General features: G+C 52.2%; 1 protein-coding gene across 1 annotated transcript; it reads left to right on the top strand.

Annotated features, from left to right (window-relative positions):
- Positions 1 to 847: 847 nt before the first annotated feature.
- On the top strand, positions 848 to 18,602 carry acvr1ba (activin A receptor type 1Ba; the record flags this gene model as incomplete). The annotated part of the gene is made up of 9 exons (XM_084461881.1): positions 848 to 905; positions 11,753 to 11,992; positions 12,302 to 12,553; positions 14,335 to 14,565; positions 15,457 to 15,624; positions 17,218 to 17,374; positions 17,765 to 17,889; positions 18,220 to 18,350; positions 18,477 to 18,602. 9 exons carry the CDS (start codon positions 848 to 850, stop codon positions 18,600 to 18,602), a joined length of 1,488 nt encoding a protein of 495 aa, XP_084318007.1.
- Positions 18,603 to 25,272: the final 6,670 nt, after the last annotated feature.

Here is a 25,272-nt window from a genome sequence, read left to right as displayed (position 1 = left end):
GGCTACACCCGGAGTGGAGGACATATATATCTTTTTTTTTACAGAAAATTCTTCTCTTGTGACTAAAACAGAGCTATATCACCCCCTCGTCAGATTCTGTGACGAATAGACCTAAAAACACATTATTTCCCATTCCGGGGGGGAGGAGGGGTTACAAGGCGACCTCAACAAGGAGAGAGTTCCTAAGATCTCCCCTTTAAACTCACTAAGCCCTCCCCTTTTTATTTTGTTTATTTTTTATTTTTTATTTTTTATAAATCTTTATTAATCAAGGTACAAAACAGTACAAAATGTACAGTACAAAACAATACAAATTAGCAACAAACAATCAATACAAAGAATGAAATAAAACAAATTTAAAAAATAATACAAGAGCCAGGGTACATATATCAAGCCTTTCACACAAACAAATCAAAGAAGGTGCACAAACTCAAGACCTCCCCTTTAAACTCACTAAGCCCTCCCCTTTAAACTCACTAAGACCTCCCCTTTAAACTCACTAAGACCTCCCCTTTAAACTCACGCACACCCCTTTAACTACGTCACTGGGCTCGCAGGATGGCAGCGCGCGGCGGTGGTTGGCTGGATCGTGATTGGTCGGTTGGTCGCTTTGTGGTTGTGGATGGTCGGTAGTTGGTCGTGTTTTAGGTCTGGTTTGTTTGTGGTCGTGTTTTAGGTCGGCTCGTGTTTTAGGTCGGCTCGTGTTGATAACAGCTCATTTCTCAGGCGTTGGAAGTGAAGGATGGGATGCTGAGGGAATGCTGAAGCCATGAATGCTGAGTGCTGAAGCCATGTCTCTGAATCCTGAATCCTGAAGCCATGTCTCTGAATGCTGAACCCTGAAGCCATGTCTCTGAACCAGATCGTGCTGCTCGCCCTGCTGGGGCTGCTGGCCACCGGGGACGGTGAGTGAGAGGACGGGCATGTGCGGGTCGGTGCGGGTCGGTGCGGGTCGGTGCTGGTCGGTGTTTTTGTGTGACTGCCCGTGAGAGGAGGAGGTCGAGCCGGACCGGTTTGTTTGAGATTTATAACCCCCCGCTCCTGAGAGAGAGCTAACAACCTAGCTACGCGAGGCTGGAGAAATCACAACCCAGATGATCATATCTGATCATATCTGGTCTAGAATAACCGCCGGCGAGAGAACCAGGGAAACCTGTGTTCTGCGGGTTTACCAGCTGGGTTTCACTCAACAAGCTAACAACACATTGTGCTAGGTTAGCTAGCACTAGGCTACTAGCACCAGGCTAGCTAGCTGGGGTTTGTTGCTAGCGAGCCAGCCCGTGCTGTGCTAACAGGCTAACTAGCTAGCTGCTCAGATGGGTTGTGATTCGCATGTCATCCCAGGTCCAGAGCCAGACTAGTGATTAACCATAACATGGTCTCGGCTGTGCTCATCCTCTACTGGTATCACCGGTATCTCTGAGAGACATCCTCTACTGGTATCACCGGTCTCTCTGAGAGACATCCTCTACTGGTATCACCGGTCTCTCTGAGAGGCTGTGTGCATCCTCTACTGGTATCACCGGTATCTCTACTGGTATCACCGGTATCTCTGAGAGACTGTGTGCTTCCTCTACTGGTATCACCGGTATCTCTGAGAGACTGTGTGCATCCTCTACTGGTATCACCGGTATCTCTGAGAGACATCCTCTACTGGTATCACCGGTCTCTCTGAGAGACCAGAGGAGATATCCTCTCCTGTTTACTAAACACGCGTGAGGGATATTCAGTCCCACCGGCTCCATTTTCTACTCCACAGGAAATTAACCCAAACTTGTGACACTTTCAACTTCTGCAATTGTTTCTGTTCATGTTAGTATTTTGCAATTCACGAGAAATGTATTGGGAAATGCAATCGCTGTGTGTGTGTGTGTGTGTGTGTGTGTGTGTGTGTGTGTGTGTGTGTGTGTGTGTGTGTGTGTGTGTGTGTGTGTGTGTGTGTGTGTGTGTGAGAGAGAGAATATATTAAATTGCATTACCAGTAGAGAAATAGCCTTGAACTGCACCGCATAGGCCGGGTGCAGTAATAGAATCTGTGTTTATTGGAGAGCTGTGGTGTGAGTTGTGAAAGTGCTCATTGGTGTCGGTGTGTAAAGGATTGAAAGGGCTGTTTGGTGACCATGACCAGGCTGTGAATGCTGGCAGCAGCGCGACAGCAGCGCGCCATTCAACAGACCCAGACTGAAGTCAAAGTTGAAGTCTGGGTTCATTGTGATGATAATTTACCCAGAGAGGGGTCTTTTCAGGCGCTAGTCGAGGGGCCACCGTCGCCTCAACCCCCCCCTAGCTGTCTGCTAGGAGCAGCTGATGCCCAAACCCACAGCATAAATGAATACAGCTGTAATTGGGCATATGGTGCTTCAATACTAGACTCCTGTCTGCTAGCACTATGCCTGCTATTTCACTTTTTTAGAGAGTAGAACCTTTGTCGAAAATATGTGGAAAAGTATGAAATGTGAATACAGACTCTCTCTCTCTCTCTCTCTCTCTCTCTCTCTCTCTCTCACACACACACACGCACACACATTGACTCACCACTTATCCTGTATGAGCCACAGGAAAGGGAGTTGGGTTCCAGTTATGTCTCTGTGTGTGATCTCTACATGTAAAGGCCCTGCTCTGTTGCAACTTGCCAATCGCAAAATTAAATGGGTAAAAGAGAGAAGTGAACTCAGCTGCCAGTATAAACACCCGCCTGTTACTGGCCTATCTGGGATTTCACACCAGTGAGTCATTCCACCTCCATGAACCAGAAAGAAGCATGCAGATCAGATAAGGCCATGGTGATACACTATAGTGATACACTATTGATCACATTCAAGACACAAGACTTGGTTGGAAAAGGCTGACTGGCTTGATGGCTATACCTGAGTTGACCGTTTGTTCACCTGGGTTTTTCAAATGTAACAGTCAGACGCGAGTGAGGAGTCAGACTGTGTGTGTGTGTGTGTGTGTGTGTGTGTGTGTGTGTGTGTGTGTGTGTGTGTGTGTGTGTGTGTGTGTGTGTGTGTGTGTGTGTGTGTGTGTGTGTGTGGGGGGGGGGGGCTCTGGCCCTGGACAGACTGCGCTGGGTTTGTCCAGCTGGCCTTGTGGTGGGGTGTCTGTGTGAAAGGAGGGGGCCATCTTGGCTCTGTGTGAAAGGAGGGGGCCATCTTGGCTCTGTCCGGAGCCTCAGTTTCACGCCACATAGTGGATAATGCCATGTCGCGGTGGGGCTGCGACCAGAGCTAGCAGACCCCGTCTGCGAGGGAGGGACACTGGGTCCGTCCTGGTCTGTGTGACAGCATGAGAGCGCTGTACGTTACTCACCAGAGAGGAGGAGGGGCTTAAGGGCCTTACCACGCTGACGTCAGGAAGTAAACGGGCTCGCTGTGTGATATCAGCACTGGAGAGACTGCCTTGGGGCAGGGCGTGTCTCTCTCTGTCTCCTCCTCTTTGTCTCTCGCCCTCTGTTTAACGTTCACATGCGTTACGTCATCTCATCTGCTCTCATGCTCCCGGGGTTTTGGTTGAAACGACCACCTAAGGCTGATGTACTGCACATCCAAGATGGCCGCCCACGTGTCCTGCGCTCGTTCGCTCGCTCTTCCTCTATCACACCTGGACCGTGCGCATGTGCTGGCTGCAGTACCCACAGACGCCATGTGGCGGCAGCCTGAGCACAGATCCTCTTGGCGTTCTGCCAGATGGAAACAGCGAAGAAGTAGTAGTACACGATGGAGGTGAAGAAGTAGTAGTACACGATGGAGGTGAAGAAGTAGTAGTACACGATGGAGGTGAAGAAGTAGTAGTACACGATGGAGGTGAAGAAGTAGTAGTACACGATGGAGGTGAAGAAGTAGTAGTACACGATGGAGGTGAAGAAGTAGTAGTACTCGATGGAGGTGAAGAAGTAGTAGTACACGATGGAGGTGAAGAGAGGGATTACGTTTTGTTAATGTAAGATAGTCCACAACTACACACACAACTACTCACAACTACTCACAACTACACACACAACTACTCACAAAACTACTCACAACTACACACACAACTACTCACAACTACACACACAACTACTCACAAAACTACTCACAACTACACACACAACTACTCACAACTACACACACAACTACTCACAACTACACACACAACTACTCACAACTACACACACAACTACTCAACTACACAACTACACACAACTACACACACAACTACACACACAACTACACACAACTACACACACAACTACTCACACAACTACTCACACAACTACACACACAACTACACACACAACTACTCACACAACTACTCACAACTACACAACTACACACAACTACTCACAACTACAGTACAGTGCAAAGTACAGAGCTGAGTATACGAGGCCTTTAGTACAGAGCTGAGTATACGAGGCCTTTAGCCCCGGGGGAACCAGATTAGTTCCTGCCTGTTTCTGTGTTCCTGACATGACTCCATGTTGCTCAGCAGTTCAACCTCTGGGACAGATAAGAACCATCTATCCATCTCTTACCCTCTGGGACAGATAAGAACCATCTATCCATCTCTTACCCTCTGGGACTGATAAGAACCATCTACCCATCTCTTACCCTCTGGGGTAGATGAGAACCATCTATCCATCTCTTACCCTCTGGGGTAGATGAGAACCATCTATCCATCTCTTACCCTCTGGGGTAGATGAGAACCATCTATCCATCTCTTACCCTCTGGGACAGATAAGAACCATCTATCCATCTCTTATCACTGACCAATCAGACAGGAGGCATCTCTTATCACTGACCAATCAGACAGGAGGCATCTCTTATCACTGACCAATCAGACAGGAGGAAAGTGTCCCTGCTCCCTATAGGCTGCAGGCGCAGCTTAGAGAGCGTTTGATGAGTACAGCTGTGGAAATGAAAGGGTGAGTATGAAGGTGTGAATCAGGGGGCAGATGGGAACATGTACGCGCCTGTCGGACCAGGCAGAGCACAGGAAGGGATTTGGGGATATTGGGTTCATATAGGTGTGTGTGAGAGAGAGAGAGAGAGAGAGGGATCGGTTTCTTTTGGTCTTTGTGTGTGTGTCTGTTAGTGTGTGTGTGTGTCTGTGTGCGTGTCTGTGCGTGCGTGTCTGTGCGCCTGTGTGTGTGTGTCTGCGCGTGTGTATTTGTTTGAGACGGTGAGAGTGAGTAATTCAGTTTGTTTTTGTACTGTCTTGGCATGTGGTGTGTGTGTGTGTGTGTGTGTGTGTGTGTTTTAATCTGTCGTATGTCTTTTCTGTATCACCATATACACACATCTTGATTGGCCAGGTCCTCTGTGGCCGTCCATCCCATAATGACTGGTTAATGACCTCCGTCGGCCCGGAGACGGAGGCCTGATTGCGGCAGCAGACGGTCTGGCCTCTCGCTCACCTCTCTGGACGATTACTGCTCTGCTCTCTCCAGCGCTGGTCTCTCCTTTGCTCTCTCCTGCTCTGCTCTCTCCCGCTCTGCTCTCTGCTCTCTCCCGCTCTGCTCTCTGCTCTCTCCTGCTCTGCTCTCTCCCGCTCTGCTCTCCCCAGCTCTGCTCTCTCCAGCTCTGCTCTCTCCTGCTCTGCTCTCTCCTCTGCTCTCTCCTCTGCTCTCTCCTGCTCTGCTCTCTCCCTCTTCTCTTTCTAGCTCTGCTCTCTCCTGCTCTGCTCTCTCCTCTGCTCTCTCCTGCTCTGCTCTCTCCAGCGCTGGTCTCTCCTCTGCTCTCTCCCGCTCTGCTCTCTCCTCTGCTCTCTCCTGCTCTGCTCTCTCCTGCTCTGCTCTCCCCAGCTCTGCTCTCTCCTGCTCTGCTCTCTCCTGCTCTGCTCTCTCCTCTGCTCTCTCCAGCTCTGCTCTCTCCTGCTCTGCTCTCTCCCGCTCTGCTCTCCCCAGCTCTGCTCTCTCCTGCTCTGCTCTCTCCTCTGCTCTCTCCCGCTCTGCTCTCTCCTGCTCTGCTCTCTCCAGCTCGGTCCAGCGCTGGTCTTCCTCTGCTCCCACGCCCGGCGTCCCTCCTCATCCTCACCTGCTCACTCAGGGCTGCTTGGTTAATGAGGTGGCGCGGCTCGCCTGGGTGGGAAGGCTTCTCAAACGATGCCTCGCCAGGGGCTGAGAGACCACAGAAGAGAGAGCTGTCAACCCCCCACACCCCCCGGGGTGTGGAAGGTGAGACGCGTTCTCCATTCCACATGCTGCCCTCTGGGGGGGCAGAGCCTGGGGGGCGGAGCCTAGGCCGAGCCGAACTCTGACCCTGAAACACACTAAGATAATGACTCCTCCTCCCAGCAGTGACCAGCTCAGGATGGTGGTGTGTGTGTGAGACTGTGTGTGTGAGCGCGTGTGTGTGTGTGTGTGGGGGGGCCCTCACCCTGTCTGGGGGCGTCTCCTGGTGTTGATCAGCTCTGTCTGGGATCTGGGTGGATCTCATTTCAGACGGAACATTCTGGTTCTCCGCTCTCATGCACTCTGAACTCTTTAACCCCAGAACAGTAAGCAGACACACCCACACACACACACCACTCACTCACTCACTCACTCACTCACTCACTCACTCACTCACTCACTCACTCACTCACAAACAACAGCATTTTCCGCTGACTTCATCATAATCATCATCATCCCCTTAAGATTCACCTGTTATGACAGTGTGAACTGGTCAGACTAACACACACACACACACACACACGTCGCTGTGGAGACGGACTGGTCCAGCTGTAGGCTGTGGTGTTGTTGCGGAGTGGGCCGTCATCATGGCGCTGGGTGCATTGAGCCCCTCCTCCAGCGCGTCCACACTTCCTGTCTCAACACGAACGGAATGATCGGAACGCCGCTCTCTCCCAGCTGCGTCCCGACCCCTCCTCCTCGCTCCTCCTCCCTCCTGACCTCTCCTCCTCCCTCCTCCTCGCTCCTGACCCCTCCTTCTCCCTCCTGACCCCTCCTCCTCTCTCCTGACCCCTCCTCCTCGCTCCTCCTCCCTCCTGACCCCTCCTCCTCGCTCCTCCTCCTCCCTCCTCCCTCCTGAACCCTCCTCCTCCCTCCTCCTCTCTCCTGACCCCTCCTCCTCTCTCCTGACCCCTCCTCCTCGCTCCTGACCCCTCCTCCTCGTTCCTGATCCCTCCTCCTCGCTCCTGACCCCTCCTCCTCGCTGCTAGTCAGAGTCTAGACTGGATGTTAATGGCAGTCACAGCTGGTCATTCTACCAGACCCCCCCCTTCACAGCTGGGGGCTCCAGACCCTCCCCAACGCCCCTCCCCCTCTCTCTCTCTCTCTCTCTCAGGGCAGACAGGAGAGGGGGAGCAAGGAGGTCCCCCCCGACACACTACTGCTGCCCCTCCCCCCTCCCCTCCATTCCATACAGGCCTCCCTCTCCTCTCCCCTCCCCCCTCCTCCACTACATACAGCCCCCCCTCTCCCCTCCCAGTGTGAGACCAGCAGTCCCAGTGTGAGACCAGCAGTGTGAGACTAGCGGTCCCAGTGTGAGACCAGCAGTCCCAGTGTGAGACCAGCAGTGTGAGACTAGCGGTCCCAGTGTGAGACCAGCAGTCCCAGTGTGAGACCAGCAGTGTGAGACTAGCGGTCCCAGTGTGAGACCAGCAGTCCCAGTGAGACCAGTCAGTTGTAGAGTATAACCCACCAGGTATGTGCATATAAGAGTAGAGTTGCTCTGCTCTGCTCTGCTCTGCTCTGATGGTGGACAAATGTAGCTTTAAATTATTTTATTTTTTTACTGCTATCCAACAATTAGCCTAACCTGGCTTGCCCTTTGAACTTGTGACCCGGGCTGTTCTGACCGTCAGAGGGTTAACATGAAATGAACTAGTCCAAAACCAGAGACCTGACCACACCCCCAAACCAGAGACCTGACCCCAACCCCAAACCAGAGACCTGACCACACCCCCAAACCAGAGACCTGACCACACCCCCAAACCAGAGACCTGACCCCAACCCCAAACCAGAGACCTGACCCCAACCCCAAACCAGAGACCTGACCCCAACCCCAAACCAGAGACCTGACCCCAACCCCAAACCAGAGACCTGACCCCAACCCCAAACCAGAGACCTGACCCCAACCCCAAACCAGAGACCTGACCCCAACCCCAAACCAGAGACCTGACCCCAACCCCAAACCAGAGACCTGACCCCAACCCCAAACCAGAGACCTGACCCCAACCCCAAACCAGAGACCTGACCCCAACCCCAAACCAGAGACCTGACCCCAACCCCAAACCAGAGACCCGACCCCAACCCCAAACCAGAGACCTGACCCCAACCCCAAACCAGAGACCTGACCCCAACCCCAAACCAGAGACCTGACCCCAACCCCAAACCAGAGACCTGACCCCAACCCCAAACCAGAGACCTGACCCCAACCCCAAACCAGAGACCTGACCCCAACCCCAAACCAGAGACCCGACCCCAACCCCAAACCAGAGACCTGACCCCAACCCCAAACCAGAGACCCGACCCCAACCCCAAACCAGAGACCTGACCCCAAACCAGAGACCTGACCCCAACCCCAAACCTCTGGTAGGCCACACACCACAGAGAGGTGTGTGTGTGTGTGTGTGTGTGTGTGTGTGTGTGTGTGTGTGTGTGTGTGTGTGTGTGTGTGTGTGTGTGTGTGTGTGTGTGTGTGTGTGTGTGTGTGTGTGTGTGTGTGTGTGTGTGTGTGTGTGTGTGTGTGTGTGTGTGTGTGTGTGTGTGTGTGTGTGTGTGTGTGTTCTCACTCTCCTGGGTTCCGTTGTTGTGAACCGGCGCAGCCGATCTCGTTTGATAATGATGAAGGACGTTCGGCTGTTGTTCAGTTAAATTATAACAACCTCATTTTAAATGAATGTGTTGCTTAGTATTCTCATTCTCATGGCGTATGAGACAGTTGCAGTCTTGGTCTTTCAGCTGCAACCCCGGCACTGTTCAACCGTCTTGAGAGCAATTAAAGAAGAAATATAAAAACACAACAGGCTCATTCAAATCGCTAAGTAGGCAGCCTGCTAGATCACCTCCGTCACAGCCTGCTAGATCACCTCGCTGCAATCTGCAGGAAATACCACAACCGTGTGAACCAGAGCAGCCCTAGACATGCTCCACCAGTTCCTGAGACCTCCCTACCACCCCCACACACACACACACACACACACACACACACACACAGCTGCCAGGAACCTCCAACACTCACTGACATCTTACTTTCCAGTTCCAGCTCTGCAGACGCAACATCCAGAGGTTAGTTAGTCACAGTTCCTCACTGATACCCGCTTTCACTCATGGCTCGTTGAAAACCACATCCTTTACCCTCGTCCGGTTTCCTATCCACTCCTCCACGCCCCCGCCCAACCCCCGACCAACAACAACCCTCCTCCTTGTTCTGGCGCTGGTGTCACCCCTTCTGACTGAAGGCCTCTCTCATGATGGCGGGGATGTTCAGTCAGATAACGGGGAAGAAAGTCCCCAGGCTTGAGTTTCTATATGAATTGTCAAACGGCATTCATTGAGAATGTACTACGGCTTACAATGCTAGCCTGCCGTTAGCGTTCTAGCTTACTGTGAGGATAAAGAAAGGTCAAAATACCCAGAATACAGTATGTTTCATATAACGTTACATTAGAACCAAATGTATTAGTTGTTAGGCTGTTTGTCCTTCCATTGGATAACAAAGACAGATAGAACTCAAGTCCTAGACTGCTGTCAAAGACTTCAGCCAGCAGGCTAGCGCTAGCTTATGTTAGCTTTCTAGATAGTATGTGACTGCACTGGAAAATTAGCTAGATAGCTAGCAACAATCAAGCTTAATTCACAATGGCAACAAATGGATACCTTAAACTGATTGTAGGTTTATGGAAGATGGAAGCTAAGCTAGCTAGCTACAGAGCTTGAAGATGCTCCACTGTTAGCAATGCTACTGAGACAATGCCACCATCATAGAAATGTGTGTAACTGCAGGGGCCTTCATGAATTAACCATTTACAGTTGGGTTTACTGCATGCAATATAGCCTGCGTTGATGCTACCGTGCTAGCAATTAGAGTTCTTGTGTCTGTCTGCTAAGGGTTAGTGCTAAGGGTTAGTGCTAGCTATCTTATTAGAATTATTCACCTGCACTAGTCTGCTCAATGACTAAAACGTAAATATGATCTCACAAGCCCACCCTGCACAGACACACCAGATTCCCACCAGATTGTTTTGCAACAGTTTCTCTGTCCAGTGCGCCATGTTTTCATCGGTGCTAGAAGAGTCCAGATCAGATTACACTTCCCTTTCTTCCTCCTCTCAACGGGAAAACCGTGCCTTGGTCAAACTGCAGCATTATTTGGTATCCTGCTATAACTACCATTATTATGAAAAAAACCTTTGCAACATGTTTGCTTAAAGAGTTCCTGTACAAATCTATAGAAACATCTGGCCCCTCTAGTCAGAAAAAGAAGGTTCATTTGTCTCCAAGTAGCCAATCTGTCTCTAGAGGCGCCTCAGAGGAATTTCGAGCCATTAGCTGGAACTGAGTGAGTGAGTGACACTAGTGGAACATGTTCGTCTGCAGCCTCTCTCTCTCTCTCTCTCTCTCTCTCTCTCTCTCTCTCTCTCTCTCTCTCTCTCTCTCTCTCTCTCTCTCTCTCTCACACTGACACGGCGCGTGGGAAACTGCTCAACACAGCTGCTGTGCTCAGACCACTGAGGTGTCACACTTCTAGCGCAATGTGAGTGTGTGTGTGTGTGTGAGTGTGTGAGTGAGAAAGTAGGTGAGATTGAGCAAGCCCGTTAGGGGGGGGGGGGGTTAGTCATAGACATGGGAGCAGAGTGGTGAGAGTGGAGACCAGCAGCAGAGAGACCGGTTCTGTTGGATCTGGGAGGGTGGGTGGTGCTGTAGAGAGCGGTTCTGTTGGGTCTGGGTGTGTAGAGACCGGTTCTGTTGGGTCTGGGAGGGTGGGTGGTGCTGGAGAGACCGGTTCTGTTGGGTCTGGGTGTGTAGAGACCGGTTCTGTTGGGTCTGGGAGGGTGGGTGGTGCTGTAGAGAGCGGTTCTGTTGGGTCTGGGTGTGTAGAGACCGGTTCTGTTGGGTCTGGGTGGGTGGGTGGTGCTGTAGAGACCGGTTCTGTTGGGTCTGGGTGTGTAGAGACCGGTTCTGTTGGATCTGGGTGGTGGGTGGTGCTGTGGTCCAGGGTTAAGCAGCGGTGAGTGGACGGGTCATGGTGACCCGGAGGAGAGGAAGCAGCAGAGTGGATCAGAACCAGCTGAAAGGGTCGGGGTCGTCAGGACGGGGAAGGGGGGCTCGCAACCCTGAGACCCTTTCTGAACTTTGGTCTCTCTTCTGACTCTAGGGTGGAGAGGGAGGCTTTGGTCTCTCTTCTGACTCTAGGGTGGAGAGGGAGGCTTTGGTCTCTCTTCTGACTCTAGGGTGGAGAGGGAGGCTTTGGTCTCTCTTCTGACTACAGGGTGGAGAGGGAGGTCTTTGTTCCCCTGACTTTCCCCTAATAGGAAGAAGCAGGAGTTTGACTCTAAATCACGTTGCTACTCAAATCCAATCAGTTTTCTGCGTCCCTGGTTGGACTGACAGACATGCAGTGTTTTCTGCAGCACGCTGGTGGACTGACCCCCTGCGTTGGTGTAGTGCGCCCTCTGCTGGTCACACCAGAGAACTGCACACCATCGTTCAGGCTAGCTCAACCACGGCTCAGTGGTAGATAATCACCTCGTATAGCACAGTCATCCAGTTCGCCAATATGAAGCAAAAATAAATGTAATTCCAATGTAGTGATTCTGTCTCCCCCTTCAGGCCTGAGGTGTAACTGCACCACGTGTGAGAAGACGGGGTTTGAGTGTGAGACGGACGGGGCGTGCATGGCCTCCACCTCCTTCATCCAGGGGCAGGAGCAGCACGTCCGCATCTGCATCAGCAGCGCCAGCCTGGTGCCCCCTGGACAACCCTTCTACTGCCTCAGCGCCGAGGGCCTGGTCAACACGCACTGCTGCTACCACAACTACTGCAACAGCGTGGACCTCAAGGTTTCCACCGGTGAGGAGGGGGGGGGGGGGGGGGGAGAGGGGGGAGGGTTGTGGTCTGGATCAGGTGTAGCGTTCTGGGCGGTTCTGTTCTCCCAGGCGGAGAACGCCAGCATGGCGCCAGACTGAGGAACGTTCTTCACTGAAAGGGCTTCCTGGCTCTAGACGAGAGGGACCTCTGTCTGGGAAACTGGTGCTGAATGTTTGTGGGATTCTCACTAATGTGTTGCACTAACACACCTCTCTCACACTCCTCTCTCTCTCTCTCTCTCTCTCTCTCTCTCTCTCTCTCTCTCGTCTCCTCCTCCTCCTGTCCTCTCAGTCCCAGAGAAGGGCCCAGGCTGGGGGGCCCCCTGGGGGCCAGTGGAGCTGGTGGCGGTGATCGCGGGGCCGGTCTTCCTGCTGTGTGTGCTGCTGATGGTGGGGGTCTTCCTGTTCCAGCACCACCAGAGGGCCTACAGCCACCGGCAGAGGCTGGAGGTGGACGACCCCAGCTGTGACCACCTGTACCTGGCCAAGGACAGGACCCTGCAGGACTTCATCTACGACATGTCCACCTCCGGCTCTGGCTCCGGTCAGTCACCTACCCTGCTCTACATACCCTACCCTACCCAAATACCCTACCCTACCCAAATACTCTACCCTACCCTACCTTCATCTACGACATGTCCACCTCCGGCTCTGGATCCGGTCAGTCACCTACCCTGCCCTGCCCTGCCCTACCCTACCCTGCCCTACCCTACCCTGCTCTACATACCCTACCCTACCTTCATCTACGACATGTCCACCTCCGGCTCTGGCTCCGGTCAGTCACCTACCCTGCCCTGCCCTACCCTACCCTTACCTACCCTGCCCTGCCCTACCCTACCATTACCTACCCTACCCTTACCTACCCTATCCTACCTACCCTACCCTGCCCTGCCCTACCCTACCCTGCTCTACCCTACCCTACCCTGCCCTGCCCTACCCTACCCTACCCTGCCCTACCCTACCCTACCCTACCCTTCCCCTACCCTACCCTACCCTGGCTCTACCCTACCCTACCCTACCCTACCCTACCCTACCCTACCCTACCCTACCCTACCCTACCCTGGCCCTACCCTACCCTGGCCCTACCCTACCCTACCCTACCCTGGCCCTACCCTACCCTACCCTACTCTACTCTACCCGGGCCCTACCCTACCCTACCCTGGCCCTACCCTACCCTGCCCTGCCCTACCCTACCCTACCCTACCCTGGCCCTACCCTACCTTACCCTACTCTACTCTACTCTACCCTACCCTACCCTATCCTACCCTACCTTCATCTACGACATGTCCACCTCCGGCTCTGGCTCCGGTCAGTCACCTACCCTACCCTGCCCTACCCTACCCTACCCTGCCCTACCCTGCCCTACCCTACCCTACCCTACCCTACCCTACCCTACCCTACCCTACCCTACCCTACGTACCCTACCCTGCCCTGCCCTACCCTGCCCTACCCTGCCCTACCCTACCCTACCCTACCCTGCCATGCCCTACCCTGCCCTACCCTGCCCTACCCTTACCTACTCTACCCTACCCTACCCTGCCCTGCCCTACCCTACCCTGCCCTACCCTACCCTACCCTGCCCTGCCCTGCCCTGCCCTACCCTACCTTCATCTACGACATGTCCACCTCCGGCTCTGGCTCCGGTCAGTCACCTACCCTGCCCTACCCTACCCTACCCTGCCCTACCCTGCCCTACCCTACCCTGCCCTGCCCTACCCTACCCTACCCTGCCCTACCCTTCCCTACCCTTCCCTACCCTGCCCTACCCTACCCTACCCTACCCTGCCCTACCCTGCCCTACCCTACCCTACCCTTCCCTACCCTTCCCTACCCTGCCCTACCCTGCCCTACCCTACCCTACCCTACCCTGTCCTACCCTACCCTACCCTACCCTACCCTACCCTGCCCTGCCCTACCCTACCCTGCCCTGCCCTACCCTTCCCTACCCTGCCCTACCCTTCCCTACCCTACCCTACCCTACCCTTCCCTGCCCTACCCTGCCCTACCCTGCCCTACCCTGCCCTACCCTTCCCTGCCCTGCCCTACCCTACCCTACCCTGCCCTCCCCTACCCTACCCTACCCCTGCCCTACCCTACCCTACCCTACTTCATCTACGACATGTCCACCTCCGGCTCTGGCTCTGGTCAGTCACCTGCCCCTCATCCTACCCTAACCCTGCCCTACCTACCCTACCCTACCCCATCCTACCTACCCCACCCTACCTACCCTACCTACCTTGCCCTGCCCTACCCTGCCCTGCCTGCCTCCTCCTCTCTGTCTCCTCCTCCTCGTTAGTAATCCCTTCTCTCTGCTGCCCCCTGCAGGCCTGCCCCTGTTCGTGCAGCGCACCATCGCCAGGACCATCGTGCTGCAGGAGATCATAGGGAAGGGGCGCTTCGGGGAGGTGTGGCGAGGGAGGTGGCGGGGCAGCGACGTGGCCGTCAAGATCTTCTCCTCCCGCGAGGAGCGCTCCTTCTTCCGCGAGGGAGAGATCTACCAGACCCTCATGCTCCGCCACGAGAACATCCTGGGCTTCATCGCCTCCGACAACAAAGGTAGTCCCAACGCCTCGTTAGTCCTAGCGCCTCGTTAGTCCTAGCGCCTCGTTAGTCCTAGCGCCTCGTTTACTAAGGTAGTCCCAGCGCCTCGTTTACTAAGGTAGTCCTAACGCCTCGTTTACTTAGTTGGTCCCAGCGCCTCGTTTCTAAGCGGTCGGAGGACAGGAAACCGTGCGTCAAGTTCAGTATTTATCAGGTTGGACGTGAGCGGAGACTGAACAACTCTCTCACCTGTGATCTGTGTAAAACATCTGAATTGAGCATGAAGACCTGGCGTGTGAACTGAGCCTGAGTGGCCAGGAGGAGGAGGGGTTGTAAACGGATGAGGTTACCAGGAGGAGGGTTGTAAACGGATGAGGAGATCAGATCAGGAGGAGGGGTTGTAAACGGATGAGGAGATCAGATCAAAGTGATTGGATGTGAGGCTGTTTGTTACAGACCTTTGCAGACCTCAGTGGACTGGCAGGGAAGTGGTCTCTCCTGGTAGGGAAGTGGTCTCTCCTGGTAGGGAAGTGGTCTCTCCTGGCAGGGAAGTGGTCTCTCCTGGTAGGGAAGTGGTCTCTCCTGGTAGGGAAGTGGTCTCCTGGTAGGGAAGTGGTCTCTCCTGGTAGGGAAGTGGTCTCTCCTGGTAGGGAAGTGGTCTCTCCTGGTAGGGAAGTGGTCTCTCCTGGTAGGGAAGTGGTCTCCTGGTAGGGAAGTGGTCTCTCCTGGTAGGGAAGTGGTCTCTCCTGGTAGGGAAGTGGTCTCTCCTGGTAGGGAAGTGGTCTCTCCTGGTAGGGAAGTGGTCTCTCCTGGCAGGGAAGTGGTCTCTCCTGGCAGGAAAGTGGTCTCTCCTGGTAGGGAGGTGGTCTCTCCTGGTTTATTAAGTCTCTCTCTCTGTCTCCCCAGATAACGGCACGTGGACGCAGCTGTGGCTGGTGTCTGATTACCACGAGCACGGCTCTCTGTTCGACTACCTGAACCACTACTCCGTCAGCACGGAGGGCATGATCAAGCTCGCCCTGTCGGCCGCCAGCGGGCTGGCCCACCTGCACATGGAGATCCTGGGAACGCAGGGTGAGACGGCCCAGCACACGGAGACTGGGTAGACTGGGTAGACTGGGTAGACTGGTTATACTGGGTAGACTGGGTAGACTGGTTATACTGGTTAGACTGGTTAGACTGGGTATACTGGTTACATGAGACGGCCCAGCACACTGAGACTGGCTAGACTGGGTAGACTGGGTAGACTGGGTATACTGGGTAGACTGGGTAGACTGGGTAGACTGGTTATACCGGTTATACTGGTTACATGAGACGACCCCACTAGCCACTAACCTACTGGTTACCTAGTGATTATGTCACTGGATGTGGTTAGTGGTCACATCACATGGTGAAAAAGCACCAGACCAGATGAGGCATTAGGAATACTAGCACACTCGGCATAAGGAATACTAGCACACTAGGCATTAGGAATACTAGCACACTCGGCATAAGGAATACTAGCACACTAGGCATTAGGAATACTAGCACACTAGGCATTAGGAATACTAGCACACTAGGCGTTAGGAATACTAGCACACTAGGCGTTAGGAATACTAGCACACTAGGCATTAGGAATACTAGCACACTAGGCATTAGGAATACTAGCACACTAGGCATTAGGAATACTAACACACTAGGCATTAGGAATACTAGCACACTAGGCGTTAGGAATACTAACACTAGGCATTAGGAATACTAGCACACTAGGCGTTAGGAATACTAACACATAAAGCAGGTAGAGTTCACACTCATACAGGCATGTGAACACAAGCACAGCAGGCTTATGGATATGCACATCATGATGAATATGAAAATACACGATTACCCTATGAACACACACACACACACACACACACACCGAGCACCAACAGTATGTGCGTATGGGGGGTGGGAAGTGCCACGTTTCGCAGGTGTGAGTGTGTGTGTGTGTGTGCACGTCTATAGACGCACACACACTCACGCACACCTTATCCTTGCAAAGACATAGTTAGGGAATCAGCCTATCAGATCACTGGGATTTGCATATATCTTTAGCAAAGATAAGGTGTGCGTGTGTCTGTGTGTGTGTGAGTGTGTCTATGTGAAACTTAGTGAAAAATTAGACGCACACGCGTTCATTTATTTGTTCGTTTACTCGAGTGGGTGGAATGTGCCACGTTTCGCTCACTGCGTGGAGTGTGTGTATGTGTGTGCGTCTAATTTTTCACTAAGTTCCACATAGACACACACAGACACACACGCACACCTTATCTTTGCTAAAGATATATGCAAATCCCAGCGATCTGATTGGCTGATTCCCTAACTATGTCTTTGCAAGGATAAGGTGTGAGTGTGTGCGTGTGTGTGTCTATAGATGCACACACACGCGCACACACACGCACTCACACACACACCTGCGAAACGTGGCACTTCCAACCCCCCATATGTGCGTCCATCCAGATGCACCCTGGTCTTCAGGTGTGTGTGTGTGTGTGTGTGAGAGACTGACTCAGTGCTGCCCCCTGCAGGTGTGTGTGTGTGTGTGAGAGACTGACTCAGTGCTGCCCCCTGCAGGTAAGCCTGGCATCGCCCACCGTGGTGTGTGTGTGTGTGTGTGTGAGACTGACTCAGTGCTGCCCCCTGCAGGTAAGCCTGGCATCGCCCACCGTGACCTGAAGTCTAAGAACATCCTGGTGAAGAAGAACGGGATGTGCGCCATCGCTGACCTGGGCCTGGCCGTGCGCCACGAGTCCATCACCGACACCATCGACATCGCCCCCAACCAGCGCGTCGGCACCAAGAGGTGGGGCTCGTCTACAGCTGGGTCTGGTCCAGGGGGGGGGGGGGGGTCCGGGGGGGCGGGGGGGGTCTGGTCCGGGGGGGGGGGGGGGGGGGGGGGGTCCGGGTGGTCCAGGGGGGGGGCAGGGTACTTTATTGCATGTCTCTGCTAAATGACTTAAAATAGAATAAGAATGAGACTCTTGTGCCCATAGAGATTCCAACTGTCTTTCTTTATTTCCATGCTTTGCACACACAACATATATGCTGTCTATTATGTTATGTATATCATTGTCGTGTGTGTGTGTGTGTGTGTGTGTGTGTGTGTGTGTGTGTGTGTGTGTGTGTGTGTGTGTGTGTGTGTGTGTGTGTGTGTGTGTGTGTGTGTGTGTGTGTGTGTGTGTGTGTGTGTCAGGTATATGGCCCCAGAGGTCCTGGATGAGAGCATCAACATGAAACACTTTGATTCGTTCAAGTGTGCCGACATCTACGCCCTGGGCCTGGTGTACTGGGAGATAGGGCGGCGCTGCAGCACTGGAGGTGAGACACACTCACACTCACACACACTCACACACACACACACACACACACACACACACACCTCATAATGCATTGCAATGCACATTTCATGGTGTTTAGTCCATTTTTGCAATGAAAGGTTTGTTTTGGTAGAACACACTGATCTGAGTGTCCTGGACTACTGTGAGGTGACTGACCCCTGACCCCAGTGAGCCTGACTGACCCCTGACCCCAGAGAGCCTGACTGACCCCTGACCCCAGTGAGCCTGACTGACCCCAGTGTGCCTGACTGACCCCTGACCCCAGTGTGCCTGACTGACCCCTGACCCCGGTGTGCCTGCCTGACCCCAGGTGTCCATGAGGAGTACCAGCTGCCCTACTTTGACCTGGTGCCGTCCGACCCCTCCATAGAGGAGATGAGGAGGGTGGTGTGTGACCAGCGCCTACGCCCCAACACACCCTGCTGGTGGACGAGCTACGAGGTACTACACACACACACACACACACACACACTCACACACACTCACACACACTCACACACACACACACACACACAGTCCCTAGTCCCTGCCTGCGTGGTGGGTGGGCTCACTCTGCTGTGTCCCCAGGCGCTGCGCGTGATGGCCAAGATCATGAGGGAGTGTTGGTACGGCAACGGCGCTGCTCGCCTCACCGCCCTGCGCATCAAGAAGACGCTGTCTCAGCTCAGCGTGGACGAGGACGTCAAGATGTAGCCCCGCCCCCTCCGCTCCGCCAGGAGGACGTCAAGACATGAGCAGCACGCTGGAGACGCACAACAACCACAGAACTCCGCCCCTCCCTCCCTCCTCTCCCTCCCTCCTCTTCCTCCCTCCCTCTCTCCTCTCCCTCCCTCCCTCCTCTCCCTCTATCCCTCCTCTCCCTCCCTCCCTCTCTCCCTCCCTCCCTCTCTCCCTCCCTCCCTCTCTCCTCCCTCCCTCCCTCCTCTTCCTCCTCTCCCTCCCTGTTAAAGGAGAAGAACATGAAAGGACCGCTACTTCAAACCTGCCAGTTTTTAAAGCCACACTCCTCTGAATCGTAACAAGGCCTACCTCACCTTTATAGCCCAAACTACTGAGACTTCCTCCCTCTCTTCCTCCCTCTCTCCCTTCCTCCTCCTCCCCCCCCCGCCATGACCCCCCCCCCCCCCCCTGCTGGTCATCCAGCCGCCCCCCCAACGCGCCCCAGAGCCCCTCCCCAGACAGGACTTCTGGACCGGAGCGTTCTGCTCTGGCTGGACCAGCGTCCTGACCTCGTGTGTTCTGGTGCTTTTCTGTCCTGCTGGAGAGAGCTGCTGCTGTGAGACCTCATCTGGTCCCAGTCTGGACCGGTCAGGGTGGCTCTGTGACCTCATCTGGTCCCAGTCTGGACCGGTCAGGGTGGCTCTGTGACCTCATCTGGTCCCAGTCTGGACCGGTCAGGGTGGCTCTGTGACCTCATCTGGTCCCAGTCTGGACCCGGTCAGGGTGGCTCTGTGACCTCATCTGGTCCCAGTCTGGACCCGGTCAGGGTGGCTCTGTGACCTCATCTGGTCCCAGTCTGGACCCGGTCAGGGCTGCTGGTCTGGGGGCGGAGCAGAGCGGTGGGGGAGGAGCTTGTAGTTCATGTCTGCCTGCGGTTATTTGATAGATTCCACTGAGAATTGAGTGATTCTGCTACTTGAATACCCCCCCCCCCCCCCCCTCCCCCCCCCACCACCGAACCCCCCCCTCCACCGACCCCCGACCCCCAAAACAGAGAGATGTTGTCGTTTGTAGCTCTCACACTCCACATGTCATCATGTTGGATGTGGTGCAGTTGTGTTCTTTTGAAATGTGGCAGGGATTGTATTTCTGGTTTTCTGTTGTATTTATTTGTTGATATATTTTATTTGGTATTGATTAACACACTGTGAGCGCGATGTGATAAAGCCAGTGTCTGACATCAAGATGGATCTTTTAAATTGGGTTGATCAGTCACCAACTGTCAGGTTGGAGGCAGTTGAAGCTTGATCCCGTTGGACAGGTGAAGCTTGGTCCCGTTGGACAGGTGAAGCTTGATCCCGTTGGACAGGTGAAGCTTGGTCCCGTTGGACAGGTGAAGCTTGGTCCCGTTGGACAGGTGAAGCTTGGTCCCGTTGGACAGGTGAAGCTTGGTCCCGTTGGACAGGTGAAGCTTGGTCCCGTTGGACAGGTGAAGCTTGGTCCCGTTGGACAGGTGAAGCTTGGTCCCGTTGGACAGGTGAAGCTTGATCCCGTTGGACAGGTGAAGCTTGGTCCCTTCGACAGGTGGAGCTCCTCATGCTGGAACACGGTGCTGATTGGTCACTGAGGCTCATATTAACTTCACATCAGCGATGGTTCCTGCTGGCATCCAAAATACTAAGCATTAAAGGCCCAGCCTCTATACAGACGGCATTAAAGGCCTAGCCTCTATACAGACGGCATTAAAGGCCTAGCCTCTATACAGACGGCATTAAAGGCCCAGCCTCTATACAGACGGCATTAAAGGCCTAGCCTCTATACAGACGGCATTAAAGGCCCAGCCTCTATACAGACGGCGTTAAAGGCCTAGCCTCTATACAGACGGCATTAAAGGCCTAGCCTCTATACAGACGGCATTAAAGGCCTAGCCTCTATACAGACGGCGTTGAGCCTCTATACTGACGGCGTTGAGCCTCTATACAGACGCCGTTGAGAACAGATTTAAAATGTCATGTTTAATACAAAGAAAACATGGTGGTCGTTTCCTTTTTACTGTCAAAACTACTGATGATGGGTAAATATGATTTGTATAGAAAATGTGCATTTTGTTTTTATTTTTTGCCACAGGTCATGCATGGTGCAGCCATTTTTCAATTACTCATCTGAAACATGTTCATACTTCATTCAATGGTACTTTAACAGCATCCATCTTTGGATCCATGCCTGGTTACTCTCTGCATGGGAGGCTTGTGATGATCAGTTTTGCAAAGCCTGATGGGTCTGTTTGATTGTGATCTTAGTACAGATTCACTTCAACAATTATTAACGAGATCGTCCTGGGGTGATCAGATTGGTTGCCACCATTAACAAGGTTCATTAAAGACATTGTTTGCAATGAGTAACTTCTTTTGATTTGTATTCTGTCATTCTGTATTTTAATTTGTAATTTTAACTGTGGAGGAGGGCTTTTCAACACTGGAAGAGCCTCAATCTCACCAATGGGTTTTTATTCTGAGAGACGCTGCCGTCTGTTCCAGTCGGACACAGTGAGCAGAAATGCTGGATAATATGATAATATGATATAATATGATTTGTGATATGATTTGTTAGTTGAAATGTGAAACTGCATGTTCCACTTCCACTGCGGTCTGCAGCTATGGATAATTGTAATATGCGAATATTGTAGTTTGCAGACAGTTTGATGAAGGTTTGAGTGAATCATCACCCTTCTGATCTGCACTGCCCTGTCCAACGGACCGGGGCGTGAATAATGTTTCCACAGCGACGTTCTGAACTGGTTATTAACACTTGAAAGGGGGCGGGGGGGTGAACGTGTTTCATGGTCGACCCCTCATGCATGCTGTCTCACACTGGGGTCTCACTCTCTGCTGAGGTGAGAGAGAGACCAGAAGAATCAGACTTTTCTGTTCTCTACTCCTTGTCTTGTTTGGGTTTTCTTTGGGTTTTTGGGCATGTGCACCCTGGTAGATGTCGCTGCTACTTGGGTCAGGATGTAGGTCACTCAGACAAGGCATGACGTCAAATGTAGTCTTTTTTTTGGAGGGCCGTCCGTGGTATTTCATTGGGAGACTGTTGTCACGTGAACCAAATGTCTAAATTCCTGTCCATGTTTGGTTTGTTGCCATGGGGATTTTAACCATCAAACATCCTTGTTCATAAACACTACGTAAATACTTCAAACTCCATGTCATGAATCATGATGCAAATCTTTCAGGACGAGTTAGAACTTGTGTACAGGTGATATACAGGTGATCTACAGGTGATCTACAGTAATAAATACCGTTTTCCTAAGTCTCTGTCTTTTGTTTGAGTTTCAGAAGGAAATCTTACTCCCTTACGATGCATGGTCCCCATGACAACAGAACATTTCTTCTGAGAAGAGTAGCCGTTCATGCGGCTAACATCCTAACCCTAACATCCTAACCCTAACATCCTAACCCTCTCAGGTGTCGTGTAAAATAATTTACTATGTCTTAGGTCAAATTCCAAGAAATAAATCTAAGTCCAGAAATAAATCTAAGTCCAGATTGGTTTCAAAGTTCCAAAATAACTTCAGAGTCCGAGAAGAAAAAACAACTCGAGGCACAAAGAGTCCACATGCGATTTGACTTTATTGCTCTTCAGAAAAAACAGCAGAAAAGTCGGAGCTTCCCCGGGAAAGAACACCTTGTCCTTTGTGTTATTGACTTTTATAGTCTTAACACCACCCCCCCCCCCCCCTTTGACCAAATCCCATTTTCCATACATCACTTACTTTGCCACCAATCAAATGGTGTCTAATTTGCTGGCTCAGCAATAACATGTCCAAATATGTCCTACATCCGTGCCCCCCCCCCCCCTCAGATTCCTGGGTGTATGGGCTCTGGCTACTTTGGGAGGAGAAGAGGGCCAGACAGGGAATCCAACAGGAAGAGGAGAAGAGGGCACCTAAGACCTGCTGTACATAAGGCTGCAGAGTCAGCATTATATCTCTGGCTGCTTTGGGACTAGGCTACTTGGGGAGGAGAAGAGGGGAAGACTGGGAATCCAACAGGAAGACATTGGGACATTTTGAATGCTCAGGCCGGGCGCACATTTATTCTTCCCACCTTAAAGCTGCTGGCCAAAGCATTTCTAAACCTGTTGATTCAGCAGAGAAACTCCATTTTCTACAGATCCGTTCCCAGTGGCTAAACCTGGTGGTGACTTTTTATACTACTATTGGGCAGTTTTATTGTTGGTTTCATCTAATATCCCTCATGAGCAGGTTAGCCTTTAAAGTTCTGGTTATGTAGAACAAGATTACAATATCATGACATGATTAAAATGCAGGGGAGCTAAATCAAATTAAATCACTACATTCCCCACTTTGTGACTTTAAAAGTTAGTCACATTCAGACCCAAAATTTCCAATATTACTGATTAAATATTTCAACATAAACAACAACTCAGATATGAAAGTACGGTTATAGACCGCACGTATACGCAGCTCTCTATGGCTGGACGACCTGAACAACATTCACCTCCCTTGCTCACACATACCAGTCGTGAATAAAGAGGCAGTGCATCCTTTATGAGGTTATCATAAGACTGAACAGGGATACCTCCCACATCCCTTGGCGGGACGCCTGACAGGTTGTGTACATTGTAGGACCCAACGGATCGAGATGGACCTAGTTCACACATGCTTTATCAGTCTCCTGACTATAGAGATCCTGCTCAATTCGGCAAAATTTGTTCTACATATCTTCAGCTGTATTACAAGACCTTATGTAGGTGTATGGTTTTACACAGCACACAGATAAAGTACACAGTACATAGTACAAGCTTGTACACAGTACAAGCCACATCATTAACTAAACACAGCAAATTGGATAATTACTTCACCTATAGCAATCACCTTCTACCAGATGTCCCTAATTTAACTAACACAAGGGGATGTTCCGCGGGTTTGAGTTCCTAAAAACCCCACCATTGCCCAACATAATAACGCCCTTGTGCACAAAAATAACTGCGAGAAACTTTACAAACCACTTAAGCCTATGTAACTGAGGTTCTAGTACTTATATCTGGATAAACACCACTTCATCTTTTTGTTTATCTCTTTTTCTTTTTTGGAAATAGTTACGGCCGAACAGCACTTTTTAGTGCAGATACAGTAATACAAAAAGACAGTCTCAAAACATCAATAAAAACTGGAAACTACTTCTAGAACATTAGTTACAGTATGTTCTTGATGGTTATAATGTTGATTGTATAGTGACCAAGTCTACTTACTACAGTGGTATACATTACTTCAGATCACTTTACAAGTATTATTGTGGGGTACACTTGATTATATATGTTATATTGATCCCACATAACCCCCTATGCAGGGGTCTCTCTTCAGTCGTCGAATGGGACGCTCCTCAGCAGCTCACACAGCTCGTCAAGCCTGCTTCCTAGGGCATCCATTTTGGCGCTGAGGAAGAACATGTGACGGCGGTTTTCCTCGACGATTTGCCTCGTGCTGAGCCTCCTCCCGGGCGTCATTGTGGGAGTAGACTGATCCTGATAATATCTGATGCGACGCTGGCCCGCACGGCGCAGACGGCGCAGCTCTGATTTATCCTGACGGGCGGGCAGTTTATCAACAAGTTTTTTGAACCTGGACAAGGGCATTCTACCCAGGCGCTCCGTTGTGTTGGGGGTGCAGGGAAACCAAGACAGATTCATGTCCTCCTCTGAGGAAATGTAGCTGTTATTCTCTGACCAGTTGCGTGACCTGGAGCGCTCTGGGGGTGTGGCCAGCGGCTCCACCTCGATGGGACTAAACGGGCTTTGGGGTACCACCACTCTGGGCGTGCCCTGCACGTCTACTCTCCCCTTGATGGTGCTTCTGCTGAGATGAGTGATGATGCTGCTACTGGCACCTGGGAATGACCATTCCTTTTGAGGGACGGGAGTCATCATCGATGACCGGGGAGCAGACTGCGGGGTTTTGAACCGGGTGGGTGAATTAGCTGGTGTAGTGGATGGCCAGAGTGTCGCGCGGTGTCTCCTGAAGGCTGATCCAGGTGTCATCGGGAGTTTCTCGTAGGCTGGAGGATTGGTTGGCCAAGATGTCACTTGGCGCATCTGGTAGGCCGGAGAATCGGTTGGTGGTCCTGGGGCAGCTGCATCTTCCTCCCAGGCTACACGACCTGTGGGGGGTTATGAAGTAGGCCCAGGGAATACACTGCTCTATCTCTACATGGGGCATCTCATCTAACACTCTAGACCCGTGCGTGACCCTCCTGAGAGTCATCCTGACCTGTGGGGAACTGGCCTTGCCTAGGGGCCCTATGGGTTGCCAGGACTGCTGATTCCCTATGAGTTGGACGCTAATTGTGGATGGGGGATATTACCTGCTGCCCATCGGTTGCGGTAGGAGGCAGATGGTAGGGGTACACTCGTCGAACCTGATAGGGATATTAGAGGCTTTTTACTATGGCTGCACGATATTGACAGAAACATACATTGCCGCTATACACTTTTTCCAATAAATTTTGCGATATGTAAAACCCGGCGTGGGACGCTTCCGATTGGTTTTAGTCATCTTCTTTAATCTTGCTAATTGCTACCTGTGCTGTCGCCAGGCTTTTACTACATCAGCCTTTCGGTAGCCTGAAACAATGCCAAATGTCAGACGTTGACTTTCTTTCAACCACTACATCCGCTCTAT

Source organism: Borostomias antarcticus (assembly GCF_949987555.1).
Source record: "Borostomias antarcticus genome assembly, chromosome: 3".
Taxonomy (NCBI): domain Eukaryota; kingdom Metazoa; phylum Chordata; class Actinopteri; order Stomiiformes; family Stomiidae; genus Borostomias; species Borostomias antarcticus.
Note: the sequence above shows the minus strand (reverse complement) of the source record. Positions and strands in the feature narration are given on the sequence as shown.